Genomic DNA, 15292 nt, shown 5'->3' with positions numbered 1-15292 from the left:
CAGGAACTGCTGACACACTCCAGCCACATGAGGTCTAGCATTGTCTTGCATTAGGAGGAACCCAGGGCCAACCGCACCAGCATATGGTCTCACAAGGGGTCTGAGGATCTCATCTCGGTACCTAATGGCAGTCAGGCTACCTCTGGCGAGCACATGGAGGGCTGTGCGGCCCCCCAAAGAAATGCCACCCCACACCATGACTGACCCACCGCCAAACCGGTCATGCTGGAGGATGTTGCAGGCAGCAGAATGTTCTCCACAGCGTCTCCAGACTCTGTCACGTCTGTCATGTGCTCAGTGTGAACCTGCTTTCATCTGTGAAGAGCACAGGGCGCCAGTGGCGAATTTGCCAATCTTGGTGTTCTCTGGCAAATGCCAAACGTCCTGCACGGTGTTGGGCTGTAAGCACAACCCCCACCTGTGGACGTCGGGCCCTCATACCACCCTCATGGAGTCTGTTTCTGACCGTTTGAGCAGACACATGCACATTTGTGGCCTGCTGGAGGTCATTTTGCAGGGCTCTGGCAGTGCTCCGCCTGCTCCTCCTTGCACAAAGGCGGAGGTAGCGGTCCTGCTGCTGGGTTGTTGCCCTCCTACGGCCTCCTCCACGTCTCCTGATGTACTGGCCTGTCTCCTGGTAGCGCCTCCATGCTCTGGACACTACGCCGACAGACACAGCAAACCTTCTTGCCACAGCTCGCATTGATGTGCCATCCTGGATGAGCTGCACTACCTGAGCCACTTGTGTGGGTTGTAGACTCCCTCTCATGCTACCACTAGAGTGAAAGCACCGCCAGCATTCAAAAGTGACCAAAACATCAGCCATAATGCATAGGAACTGAGAAGTGGTCTGTGGTCTCCACCTGCAGAACCACTCCTTTATTGGGGGTGTCTTGCTTATTGCCTATAATTTCCACCTGTTGTCTATTCCATTTGCACAACAGCATGTGAAATGTATTGTCAATCAGTGTTGCTTCCTAAGTGGACAGTTTGATTTCACAGAAGTGTGATTGACTTGGAGTTACATTGTGTTGTTTAAGTGTTCCCTTTATTTTTTTGAGCAGTATATATTTCCACGCTATGAGGTTGTAATAATACTATGAAATTGTGGAAATTATGATAATACCCTTTTAGTGTTTGAGCTGTTTGAAAAGACCACCTGAAATTTCAGCCTGTTTTGGTGGGATGGAGTTCTGGCCTGCCTGGTGATGTCATCAAGGCGGCATATAAGAGTTCCAAACCTCTCTGCCAATAACAGCCTGTTTTCAGTTTTCCCCTCCCCACTCAGACCACTCCCAGACAGTCCTAGAAAAATGATTGCTTGAGAAATTGCTGTTTGCTAAGAAGCTATTTTATTTTATTTGACCATTGAATTGAAAACAATCACATTAAGGTACTTAATTGTTACCCAGAAATGATTTGGTAGTCAGATAAGGTGCTGCAATAATGAAATGTTAATATGGAGATTAATTAAACCACAAGCCAGATCATTTCCATTTAATTTCTAACAGTTACTCATGAAAATAAGATCATACTCATAATACTCTCTATATAAAACTAAAATATAAAATCCCTGCAATGTGATGGAATAAAAGCTGTGAAGTTTAACATCTAGCTAATCCAGCATTAGAAACCTATACATGGATTAGTGTCTGTATTGCGTAAAAAAAAAAAAAAATAATACTTCCTTGTTTTACAGCTTTGAATGATGGACAGTTGAAAGTGGCTTAATGAATTAATTTCTCATAGTAAAAGCATACATACAAGGCATTAGCATAGTAATTTGTTTGGGCCTTCATATTTCATCAAAATAAATATGAAATCCTTAGGCCTATTTTCTTGCAGGAAAACAACAATAGTGGTATACAGTATAGAGAGGTAGCTGTAGTGTCACTACCTCCTTCAGATATAACCCGAATCCCCGGAAAAATCCATAGTCCACTATAGCGCAGGCAGCAGATTTTCTTTTCACTGGTGTAATGGACTGACAGAAAGACATACAGAACAGTTGATATGTCTGTAATACTACTGTTAAAGAAGCATAGGGTTGATTTTCCAACTCCAGATTAGGCCTACTCCCGGACTGAAAAGCATGACGCTCAATGGGGAATCTCCATTGAAAATTTCAAGACAAACAAGAAACCAGTAAAAACATCAGTTTCAAGTACAAAACACAGAAATTCTCAACCACCATCCAATAAAAGACATCTCTGGCACACCATGTTGAATTCCTGCTACCTGATGTACTGATTGATGCAGACCACCTGGTACATTCAATTCATTCAAATGTATACACAAAATAAACAAAATGAATATCTATCTAACCCCCAAAAACTATTTAGAATGTGTAAACGTCATTCTGTTTGTCTTCCAATCATATTACTGGAATCAATTACTTTCAATCTTGAGAGCAGAGCATGTGTTTGGAAAGGTTGAAGAGGCTGAGGGCAATGAGTTATATTTCAATTCAGTGAAGAAAGGATGTTTTTTTTTCCTCCACATCTAACCTTTATCATGATTAGTAGCTAGTAGGAGAATGGAGAATCAGAGTGAGGGTCGTCTCGCAGAGCTATCTGTCACGCCCTGACCCTAGATTGCCGTTTATTTTCTCTATTTTGGTTAGGTCAGGGTGTGATTTGGGTGGGCATTCTAGATTTTGTATTTCTATGTTCATTTCTATGTTTTCTATTTCTTTGTGTTGAGCCGAGTATGGTTCCTAATCAGAGGCAGCTGTTTATTGTTGTCTCTGATTAGGAATCATACTTAGGCAGCCCTTTTTTTTCTCCACCTTTAGTTGTGGGATCTTGTTTTTGCACAGCTCTGTAAAGCCTGCAGAATGTGACGTTCATTTTCCGTTTGTTTGTTATTTTGCTTTAGTGTTCTGAGTTAAAATAAATATTTATCATGAGCACTCAACACGCTGCACCTTGGTCTACTCCTTACGACGATCGTCACACTATCCTTCCAAATCTCGTCTTGTGAAGAGCATGGCGTCCAAGGCTAAGCTTGGGGGTATTACATAACCCTAACTATCAGTGATCAGTGGGTAATAGTGGGTTGCAGGGCTGAGTTCAATTCAGAAATTAAACCAAAATCAAATAATAAATGTTACTAATTAAAAAGCATTGAAGATATTTAGAATTGGAATTCCAGTTCCAGAATTGACTGGAATTGACAATGAAAAGGTGCTCAATCAATTAAAGAACCAACCCAACGCCAATCCATCTAGACTGGAGAACCAACCCAACGCCAATCCATCTGGACTGGAGAACCAACCCAATGCCAATCCATCTAGACTGGAGAACCAACCCAATGCCAATCCATCTAGACTGGAGAACCAACCCAACGCCAATCCATCTAGACTGGAGAACCAACCAAATGCCAATCCATCTGGACTGGAGAACCAACCAAATGCCAATCCATCTAGACTGGAGAACCAACCCAATGCCAATCCATCTAGACTGGAGAACCAACCCAATGCCAATCCATCTAGACTGGAGAACCAACCCAACGCCAATCCATCTAGACTGGAGAACCAACCCAATGCCAATCCATCTGGACTGGAGAACCAACCCAATGCCAATCCATCTAGACTGGAGAACCAACCCAATGCCAATCCATCTGGACTGGAGAACCAACCCAATGCCAATCCATCTAGACTGGAGAACCAACCCAATGCCAATCCATCTAGACTGGAGAACCAACCCAATGCCAATCCATCTGGACTGGAGAACCAACCAAATGCCAATCCATCTAGACTGGAGAACCAACCCAATGCCAATCCATCTAGACTGGAGAACCAACCCAATGCCAATCCATCTAGACTGGAGAACCAACCCAATGCCAATCCATCTAGACTGGAGAACCAACCCAATGCCAATCCATCTAGACTGGAGAACCAACACAATGCCAATCCATCTGGACTGGAGAACCAACCCAACGCCAATCCATCTAGACTGGAGAACCAACCCAACGCCAATCCATCTGGACTGGAGAACCAACCCAATGCCAATCCATCTAGACTGGAGAACCAACACAATGCCAATCCATCTGGACTGGAGAACCAACCCAATGCCAATCCATCTGGACTGGAGAACCAACCCAACGCCAATCCATCTAGACTGGAGAACCAACCCAACGCCAATCCATCTGGACTGGAGAACCAACCCAACGCCAATCCATCTAGACTGGAGAATTTGTCCTTCATAGATCCAGAGAGTAACTCATTTGGACGGCAGCAAATGGACGGCGGGGGTGTAATTACTATCACCCTTCACTGTCAAAACACACACACACACACACACCATGACTGACAGCACAGCCTCGTAATAGACGGATCAGCATTCACATCTATGGCCATCCCGATGACATGGAGGTAGGTAGCAGGCCTCTCCTGCTGACCTTGCTAGTGATGTTCACATTAGAAGTCTGGACCTGGCCCTGTTCATCAGATATAAGACCTGGAGGGAATGATATGATTTACGCTGGCAGCTCATCTTTAACAGTTTGATATTACAGCATCCACGTATATAAAGATGTCTCAAATTTAGTCTAGTCGTTTATCAAACTGTTATGTGGGCTTGGTTACTAGTTATCTTACAGAACAGTATTTATAATACTCTCTGCAACACTAATATGAAGTGTACAGTAACTACATAATGAAACCAATATGTTGATCAGAAGTTATTAATTCAACATGTTTTTTTTTCAATAGGACATTGGTGTAGATGGTAGATCAATACAAGTAATACATATTCAGATGGCATGTTCTGTGATCTGAGCTCATCGTTCAAACAGATGAATCCTTCATTACAACATGGTGATTTACGTAGAAGAACAATTCAAAGACATCTACCCTGTTGTCCTCTAAGGGGGCTTTCACAGCAAATTGGTTTGGAGTGTTTTTTTCCAACCTTTTTTTATCTCCATTTTCCCCTTTAAGTCCAGCCCATTAAAACAACAATGGTAATTTATTAACATTCGGATTGATGATGGCTGACAATGGAAAAACATCTTACAATGGAAGTACAATAGGAAACATTAGCATTTGTCATGACAGGAAGGAGAGAGAGAGAGTTTTTAAAAAATTTAACTAGGCAAGTCAGTTAAGAACAAATTCTTATTTACAATGACGGCCCTACCAAAAGGCCTCCTGCGGGGACAATATAAATATAGGACAAAACACACATCACGAAAAGAGAGACAACACAACACTACATAAAGAGAGACCTAAGACAACAACATAGCATGGCAGCAACACATGACAACACAGCATGGTAGCAACACAACATAACAACATAGTAGCAACACAACAAGCAGTACAAAACATGGCACAGACAACAGCACAAGGGGCAAGAAGGTAGAGACAACAATACATCACACAAAGCAGCCACAACTGTCAGTAAGAGTGTCCATGATTGAGTCTTTGAATTAAGAGATTGAGAGTTGCTAACATTGTTTTGATGTGCAGATTTTAGATCCTTTGTTGTTTTGACCAACGTGACAGAGTTATTTTTATTTAACCTTTATTTAACCAGGTAGGCTAGTTGAGAACAAGTTCTCATTTGCAACTGCGACCTGGCCAAGATAAAGCATAGCAATTCGACACATACAACAACACAGAGTTACACATGGAATAAACAAAACATACAGTCAATAATACAGTAGAACAAAAGAAAACAAAAAGTCTATATACAGTGAGTGCAAATGAGGTAAGTTAAGACAATAAATAGGCCATGGTGCCGAAGTAATTACAATATAGCAAGTAAACACTGGAATGGTAGATGTGCAGAAGATGAAGGTGCAAGTAGAGATACTGGGGTGCAAAGGAGCAAGATAAATAAATAAATACAGTATGGGGATGAGGTAGGTAGATAGATAGCCCATCTGTAAACAGCCTATGTACAGGTGCAGTGATCTGTGAGCTGCTCTGACAGCTGGTGCTTAAAGCTAGTGAGGGAGATATGAGTCTCCAGCTTCAGAGATTTTTGCAGTTCGTTCCAGTCAATGGCAGCAGAGAACTGGAAGGAAAGACGACCAAAGGAGGAATTGGCTTTGGGGGTGACCAGAGAGATATACCTGCTGGAGCACGTGCTACGAGTTGGTGCTGCTATGGTGACCAGTGAGCTGAGATAAGGCGGGGCTTTACCTAGCAGAGACTTGTAGATAACCTGTAGCCAGTTGGTTTGGCGACAAGTATGAAGCGAGGGCCAACCAACAGGTCACAATGGTGGGTAGTGTATGAGGCTTTGGTGACAAAACGGATGGCACTGTGATAGACTGCATCCAGTTTGTCGAGTAGAGTGTTGGAGGCTATTTTATAGATGACATCACCGAAGTCGAGGATCGGTAGGATGATCAGTTCTATGAGGGTATGTTTGGCAGCATGAGTGAAGGATGCTTTGTTGCGATATAGGAAGCCGATTCTAGATTTAATTTTGGATTGGAGATGCTTAATGTGAGTCTGGAAGGAGAGTTTACAGTCTAACCAGACACCCAGGTATTTGTAGTTGTCCACGTATTCTAAGTCAGAGCTGGACGGGCGAGCAGGTGCGGGCAGTGATCGTTTGAATAGCATGCATTTAGTTTTACTTGCGATTAAGAGCAGTTGGAGGCCACGGAAGAAGAGTTGTATGGCATTGAAGCACGTCTGGAGGTTAGTTAACACAGTGTCCAAAGAGGGGCCAGAAGTATACAGAATGGTGTCGTCTGCGTCACCAGCAGCAAGAGCAACATCATTGATGTATACAGAGAAGAGAGTCGGCCCGAGAATTGAACCCTGTGGCACACCCATAGATACTGCCAGAGGTCCAGACAACAGGCCCTCCGATTTGACACACTGAACTATTTCAGAGAAGTAGTTGGTAAACCAGGCGAGGCAATCATTTGAGAAACCAAGGCTGTCGAGTCTGCCAATAAGAATGTGGTGATTGACAGAGTCGAAAGCCTTGGCCAGGTCGATGAATAAGGCGGCACAGTAATGTCTCTTATCGATGGCGGTTATGATGTCGTTTAGGACCTTGAGCGTGGCTGAGGCACACCCATGACCAGCTCTGAAACCAGATTGCATAGCGGAGAAGGTACGGTGGGATTCGAAATGGTCGGTAATCTGTTTGTTAACTTGGCGTTCGAAGACCTTAGAAAGACAGGGTAGGATAGATTTAGATCTGTAGCAGTTTGGGTCTAGAGTGTCACCCCCTTTGAAGAGGGGGATGACCGCGGCAGTTTTCGATCTTTGGGAATCTCAGACGATATGAAAGAGAGGTTGAACAGGCTAGTAATAGGGGTTGCAACAATTTCGGCAGATCATTTTAGAAAGAGAGGGTCCAGATTGTCTAGCCCGGCTGATTTGTATGGGTCCAGATTTTGCAGCTCTTTCAGAACATCAGCTATCTGGATTTGGGTGAAGGAGAAATGGTGGGGGCTTTGGCGGGTTGCTGTGTAGGGCGCCGGGCAGTTGACCGGGGTAGGGGTAGCCAGGTGGAAAGCATGGCCAGCCGTAGAGAAATACTTACTGAAATTCTCAATTATAGTGGATTTATCGGTGGTAACAGTGTTTCCTAGCCTCAGAGCAGTGGGCAGCTGGGAGGAGGTGCTCTTATTCTCCATGGACTTTACAGTGTCCCAGAACTTTTTTGAGTTAGTACTACAGGATGCAAATTTCTGTTTGAAAAAGCTAGCCTTAGCTTTTCAAACTGCCTCTGTATATTTGTTCCTAACTTCCCTGAAAAGTTGCATATCACGGGGGCTATTCGATGCTAATGTAGAACGCCACAGGATGTTTTTGTGCTGGTCAGGGGCAGACAGATCTGGAGTGAACCAAGGACTATATCTATTCCTAGTTCTACATTTTTGGAGTGGGGCATGCTTATTTAAGATGGTGAGCAAGGCACTTTTAAAGAATAGCCAGGCATCATCTACTGACGGGATGAGGTCAATGTCATTCCAGGATACCCCGGCCAGGTCGATTAGAAAGGCCTGCTCGCAGAAGTGTTTTAGGGAGCGTTTGGCAGTGATGAGGGGTGGTCGTTTGGTCGCAGACCCATAGCGGATGCAGGCAATGAGGCAGTGATCGCTGAGATCTTGATTGAAAACAGCAGAGGTGTATTTGGATGGCGAGTTAGTTAGGATGAGATCTATGAGGGTGCCCGTGTTTACGGATTTGGGGTTGTACCTGGTAGGTTCATTGATAATATGTGTGAGATTGAGGGCATCAAGCTTAGATTGTAGGATGGCCGGGGTGTTAAGCATGTCCCAGTTTAGGTGACCTAGTAGCACGAGCTCAGAAGATAGATGGGGGGCAATCAATTCACATATGGTATCGAGGGCACAGCTGGGGGCAGAGGGAGGTCTATAGCAGGCGGCAACAGTGAGAGACTTGTTTCTGGAAAGGTGAATTTTTAGAAGTAGAAGCTCGAATTGTTTGGGTACAGACTTAGATAGCCTGCAGAGTTCTCTATTACTATCTTTGCAGTAGATTGCAACACCGCCCCCTTTGGCAGTTTTATCTTGGCGGGAAATGTTATAGTTAACGATGGAGATTTCAGGGTTTTTGGTGGTTTTCCTAAGCCAGGAATCAGACACGGCTAAGACATCCGGGTTGGCAGAGTGTGCTAAAGCAGTGAGTAAAACTAACTTAGGGAGTAGGCTTCTAATGTTAACATGCATGAAACCAAGGCTTTTACGGTTACAGAAGTCAACAAATGAGAGTACCTGGGGAGTGGGAGTGGAGCTAGGCACTGCAGGACCTGGATTAACCTCCACATCACCAGAGGAACAGAGGAGAAGTAGGATAAGGGTACGGCTAAAGGCTATACGAACTGGCCATCTAGCACGTTCGGAACAGAGAGTAAAAGGAGCAGGTTTCTGGGCACGATAGCATAGATTCAAGGCATAGTGTACAGACAAAGGTAAGGTAGGATGTGAGTACATGGAGGTAAACCTAGGCATTGAGTAATGATGAGAGAGATATAGCCTCTAGAGACATTTAAACCAGGTGATGTCATCGCATATGTAGGAGGTGGAACAACATGGTTGGTTAAGGCATATTGAGCAGGGCTAGAGGCTCTACAGTGAAATAAGACAGTAATCACTAACCAGGACAGTAATGGACGAGGCATATTGATATTAGAGAGAGGCATGCGTAGCCAAGTGAACATATGTGTCCAGTGAGTGGTTGGGCTGACTGGGGACACAGCGATTCAGACAGTTAGCAGGCCGATGCTAACAAGCTAACAGTTAGTAGGCCAAGGCTAAACAAGCTAGCAGTTAGCAGACCGGGGCTGGCAAGCTAGCAGTTAGCAGACCGGGACTAGCAATTAGCAGACCGGGGCAGGCAAGCTAGCAGTTAGCAGACCGGGGCATGCAAGATATAGGATACCCCAAACTAAATGACATTAGGGAGTGGCCAGGGGGAGCCTGTTCCATCCCTGCTAGGAATAGGATGCTGCAAAATGAAAACATCCTGGAGCCCGCTGCTCAGAAGCACCAGAGAGGGGAGAGGACAGCTGTCACCAGCCAAGTCCGAAGCATCCTGATCTGGGCACTGAGACGGCTCTCACTGGGCAGTGTCTGTCTTGGCTGAGGAAGATGAACGAGGAATTGACACCATGTCTAATCTCTAGTCACAGATGGTGATTCCCTAGAGGAAGTGTAACTGGCCTCACACAGACCCAATGTCAAGACATTCGTTTTTTTTTTCTCCCAACCCTCCATCGCTCACCTTCTACATTTACATTTTTGTCATTTAGCAGACGCTCTTATCCAGAGCGACTTACAGTAGTGAATGCATACATTTCATGTATTTTTTCATTTATTTTTTCTACTGGCCCCCCGTGGGAATCGAACCCACAACCCTGGCGTTGCACACACCATGCTGCCGTTGCAAACACCATGCTCTACCAACTGAGCCACAGGGATGACCTTCTCCTTTGTTATCAGATACGAGAAACTGTTCCATTCTGGAAGCATGAGACACGAGGAACTGTTCCATTCTGGAAGCATCAGACACGAGGAACTGTTCCATTCTGGAAGCATCAGACACGAGGAACTGTTCCATTCTGGAAGCATCAGACACGAGGAACTGTTCCATTCTGGAAGCATCAGACACGAGGAACTGTTCCATTCTGGAAGTATCAGCATGTTCTTAGAACAGTATGAAAGAACAGGCTGTGCTTCCATCTAAACAAGCAGTGTGTTCTCCCACCTCAACTATGGCAGCAGGCCACAGAGGCAAGCTACATAAGCTGTTGTGGTAACACTTTACTTGACATCCAGCGTCATAACAGCTGACATAACATGGTCATAACACCCATGACCTACTTATTTACAGTACACCTGTTGTGACAGTGTTATTTCATGGCAGGTTATGACACCTACATAAGTATCAAAACCCACATTTATTCAAACCTGTTACCACTGTTGTCTCATACAACAAATCACCCATCATGATAACTGCTTAGTTTGAACTTATACGCTTACCACTCGTCTCATACTCACTATGCCATGACTGAAAACACAAGTGCACATTACATACAGAATACTTACAGCCAAGTAGTCAGGTCCAACATTAATGACACCATTTATAAAAATCAGCAAAGAAGACTATCAAATAAATAACACAAATACTGGGATAAATTGTTAAAAAAAAATGGGACATTTTATTATTTTATACTAATACAAATTAAGAAAAATAAAGACATTTTGTAAAACAAATACATTTTTTTCTCAAAAAGATAGTGGATCTTCTAGCAAGACAATAACCCCAAGCACACATCAAAATACACAAAGAAAATGTTAAATCGACCACAAAATAAAAGAAACATATTGCAATAGCCATGTCATTCTCCGGACCTTGATGAGGGCCGTCCCTAAGCGCAGATGAAGGATATCAATGATCTATGATCCTTCCCAACCTGTTCTCCAATCTGATATATTTTACAAAAAAAGGCTCGGTGCCATTATACTCAAAAGGTGAGGTATTGAAAACATCTGAGGGGGGGAAAAGTATTACTTGTTAAACAAAATATATTTCTCTGAGCAATTGTATTAGTATAAAATATTTTAATTATATATATTTTTTTGCATCATTGGACAGGAAAATGCTAAATAACCCAGACCTTGTATGATTTATTTGAAAGTCTCTTTGATACATCTTTGGACCGGACTGTATACTGTACTTAGTTGGCAGGGCATCATATTCACCCAGTTAAGATAATATGGTCTTGTGCTGGTTGATGTGTGGGAGCTGTGATACAGAGGGTAGGCTAACATATCAAGTCCAAGACCTCACACCCACCATCTCTGTGTACATTACATAAATGCATTTAGTTACACAACGTCTTCATGCCATAGCCTGCAATGAATCACCATTTCCTGGCTGAGATACAGTCCCCTCTTAGTGAAATAACCCACTAAATCTAGACAGCAGACATACAAGGCACCATATTAGTTTTATACCTTGATATGTTCAACAAAGACAAGTATACAAGACTGTTGTTTTAATATATAAAAATATATATTTACTGTTTCAACAAAATGTGATACAGCACTGTGTGTAATTGCAAACTGTATGGAGAAACAGTCACGCAGAAAACTCCACACAAACAAACAACTATTTCATCATTGGGATGCACTGCCATCTGGTGGTTTCAAAGAGAACACTAGTGTTTTCCCCCTCACTACAGAGAGTAAATGATGTTTTAACTCTTCCCTTAAGGGCAACTCGAGACCCTCTTTCCTTTGCAGAATCGCTGTAATTATCTGTTCATTTTACATCTAAGATGGCACTCTTTCTAGAAATAAAAAAAAACAGAAGAACATTGAGGATTTGACTTATGGAGAAATATCAGTTTACGTGACGGATGTATTTATACAGACATCCCTTCTGGCTGTATTTAAAAGGAACAAAAGTCAAGGATGTTGTATTGAACATATAAAGAAGAAGTCTTACAGCACAGGGATAGGTAACATGCCTCTACAAAGTAGGGCCAATCATCTGCATAAACTCAGTTTAAAGAGTGAATCAAGAGACGTGTGCGTTTGATCCCACTCAGGAATCATTAGGTAATCCAAACAGTTTGACAGCACCTGCCTCACTATCCCACTCAGGAATCATTAGGTAATCCAAACAGTTTGACAGCGCCTGCCTCACTATCCCACTCAGGAATCATTAGGTAATCCAAACAGTTTGACAGCGCCTGCCTCACTATCCCATTCAGGAATCATTAGGTAATCCAAACAGTTTGACAGTGCCTGCCTCTCTATTGTTGTCGTACTTCCCTTCCTTGTCATCACATGCGTAGGCCAGCAGCGGTCTCTTAGGATGCCAGGCTACTGTGAATGTAGGAGACTCACACTGGACCTCCCACAGCTTCTCTCCTGCATAAACACAAAACAAAGAAGAGGATACTGAGGAAGGATGAAATCAAATTAAAGAGGACTTGATTCTTGCCAAGGACTATGTGGCATAGTGTGGGCTTGTTGTGTGTATCGTACATTCCACAGGGAGCAGAGGGGAGTGAGGGGATTATTCTTGCACATCCAATTCTATTTTGGTTTCTTTATGTATCCACAGAAAGTTGTATTGACTTTCTTCAACTAACCTGTTTCAACCTCTGCTATGTCTATGAAGTGGTCCTCTGAGGCTGAAGCCAGCATCTTCCCATCATGGCTGAAACTCAATGTCCTCACTGGCCAGTCCAACCTGAAACACATTCATAAGACAATCAGACACAACATATGGATGCATTGCAAAAGCATCCATGTCAAGTGATACAAATACTGATCATGGTTTGGATGCTTACACGGGCTACTTGGGTTTGCTGATGACGGTTTTGCAATTGCACCATTTGTTGTAGATAGATATCAGTCCATATTTACTTGTTTTAATGTTGACTCACTCACCTGGAAAAACAACGAACACAGACCAGTTCTTCAACGGTCCACAGACTGACCAGAGCATCTGCACTTCCTGTGGCAAAGTACTTCCCCGTGGGGTCAAACTTGATGCAGATGCAGTTGGAGGGATGGGCGTTGATCGACTGGATGGGCTTCAGCTCAGGGTAACTGAAAACAACAAGTCAAAGTCAGGGAGCCCGTAACTTATGAATCCATCTATTACTTTAAGTCATATCCATGTTCATGTGCAGCAGCAATAGGCATAAGTTACATCACAGGACATAAGTAACACATTCTAGTTTAGACAGGATTGTGAATACTAGAGTAACAGGGTGTGTGGGGAAATAGCACCCTATTCCCTAAATAGTGCACTGGTTTATACCAGCACCATATGAGTCCTGGCCAAAAGTAGTGCACTATATAGGGAATAACCTCGGATGCCATTTTGGATGGAACCAATGTCTTACCTCAAGATGTTGATGCACCCGTTTCCATTGGTGAGAAAGAACATGTTGTTGTCATTATTCCATGAGATCTCGTTGACTTCAAACTTAAACTGCTCCTCAGCCCGTGACCGGTGTGATTTGACGTCGATGAAGGTAACCACATCATCCTTGTTCCCAACTGCTATCGTTTGGCCGTCAGGACTCCAGCAGATATTGATGTTTTCCCCTGCAAACAAACAAAACAGATCAAGCACGGTTGTCCGCTCAGATCAGAAAGAACCGAATGTTACAAATGGCCGAAAATGAAAAACTACTGTAGAGTCAAAACTAAAGTACAAGACTTAAGGGTTGTTTTTGGCTGAAGACACAGCAGATGAATCATTTGTATCACTGTCCAAAACAAGGACTGAAACCGGAGGGTACCTTTAGTGTTGACAGTAGCCGTGCACTTTGTTGTTCTGACGTCCCAGATGCGTATGGTCTTGTCCCCTGATGCAGTGACAAACACGTCTGGGTTGGTAGGATGCCAACACAACTGATCAACACTGTCTCCATGGCCTCTGTAGTTGTTCTCTTTCACCTGCAAGGGGTTGATATAGGCAAAAACAGCTAGCAATCAACAAGATGGTGCTACGGGGGAGGTAGCTACCACTAAAAGTAACTGTAACTACTAAAAATTAACTAGGCTCGCTGGATTCGCACCAAAACATAGCATCTAGTTAGCATGTTCTTCTATTCGCGGTCTGATCATACCAGTTAGCAAATGAATCGATATCTGCTAGATAACACAGTGCGTGTATAATTTTGGGAGGCTGAATGTTACAAGATACCACTGGGGAAGTGTGTTGTTTGCGTGATTCATTCATTCCATGTTCATCGATAGCATACTACTACCAAGCTAGCTAGCGACTTACCAAACGGTCTTTTTCCAAGACAAATACGCTTGCTGTTTTATCAAAAGACCCAGATGCCAACCTCCTGCCGTCGCAACTCCATGCTACTGAATGAACTTTAGCGGTATGCGCAGGGAATTCCCTGCTTTTGTTGTTATTTCTGAAACTCTCTTGCATCTCTTGATAATATCTGGACGCCATTTTGGAAGACGCTAGCTTCCACGTTATGACGCTACAGGGGCTGTTTGATCTAGATACAGTCATTTCTTATGTTTTTGGATTATCGTGGCTAATTCATTAATTATAAACGAATATGTCACCATTGTCTAAAAAGTTAAATGGTTTTTATTAAACAGTGAAAACAAATACGAAATAGAGCCCCACAGTGGAGGCATCACAATACCCATAACACCTAGCGGTCAATCAGGGAAATGGTTCCAATCGTTTTTGCGCCATACATTTTTCCCATAGGGGATTTTAGAAACACTTAAAACAAAGGTCTGTGTTTCGTGTAGGCTTACCCTGGTATGATGTTTTGATAACGATGACTTTTATCAATATATTCGGCTCTATTTTCTGTCAGATTTGAAAATGCTAATTAGCATCAAAGTAGACATCTTGCAAATCTACAAATCCCTGCAAGCTCCTGCCCGTCATCCCTAGATTATGCTTTTGCTAACAGGTATTGTGTCCATTTAAAACAGTTCACAGAATTGACCATTTAAAGAAATGTAGCCAATTTATTCATTACTACATTTAGCTAACATTAGGTAGTTAATCCAGAGATTTTTACCTTTGAGTCGATTCATCAGTCTCATCCAGATCATCATGGCATTTGAAGTTCTTTATGATAGCCACATGAGTAGCTAATTAGCATTTCATTTTGGGGGGGTAAATACAAGTGAATATATTGATAAGTCACCTTGTCCTAGAGAGATTTACATGGTTATCAAAACGTCACGCCAGGGTAAGCCTACACGAAACACAGCCCTTAAATATTATAATATTAGTAATATATTACACATAAAGATGGAGAAATAGATTCAAGTACAAGTC

At 43.0% G+C, this 15292-nt stretch overlaps 1 protein-coding gene across 1 annotated transcript; it reads right to left on the bottom strand.

The window, feature by feature from the left end:
* Positions 1–10717: 10717 nt before the first annotated feature.
* On the bottom strand, positions 10718–14489 carry LOC115167215 (THO complex subunit 3). Its single transcript, XM_029721402.1, has 6 exons — positions 14258–14489; positions 13767–13923; positions 13365–13569; positions 12904–13065; positions 12603–12703; positions 10718–12378 (listed from the first exon to the last, which is right to left on the bottom strand). The coding sequence occupies exons 1-6, from the start codon at positions 14435–14437 to the stop codon at positions 12215–12217; spliced, it is 969 nt and encodes a 322-aa protein (XP_029577262.1). The 5' UTR covers positions 14438–14489; the 3' UTR covers positions 10718–12214.
* Positions 14490–15292: the final 803 nt, after the last annotated feature.

Source organism: Salmo trutta, chromosome 3 (genome assembly GCF_901001165.1).
Source record: "Salmo trutta chromosome 3, fSalTru1.1, whole genome shotgun sequence".
In the NCBI taxonomy this organism is placed as follows: Eukaryota; Metazoa; Chordata; class Actinopteri; order Salmoniformes; family Salmonidae; genus Salmo; species Salmo trutta.
Note: the sequence above shows the minus strand (reverse complement) of the source record. Positions and strands in the feature narration are given on the sequence as shown.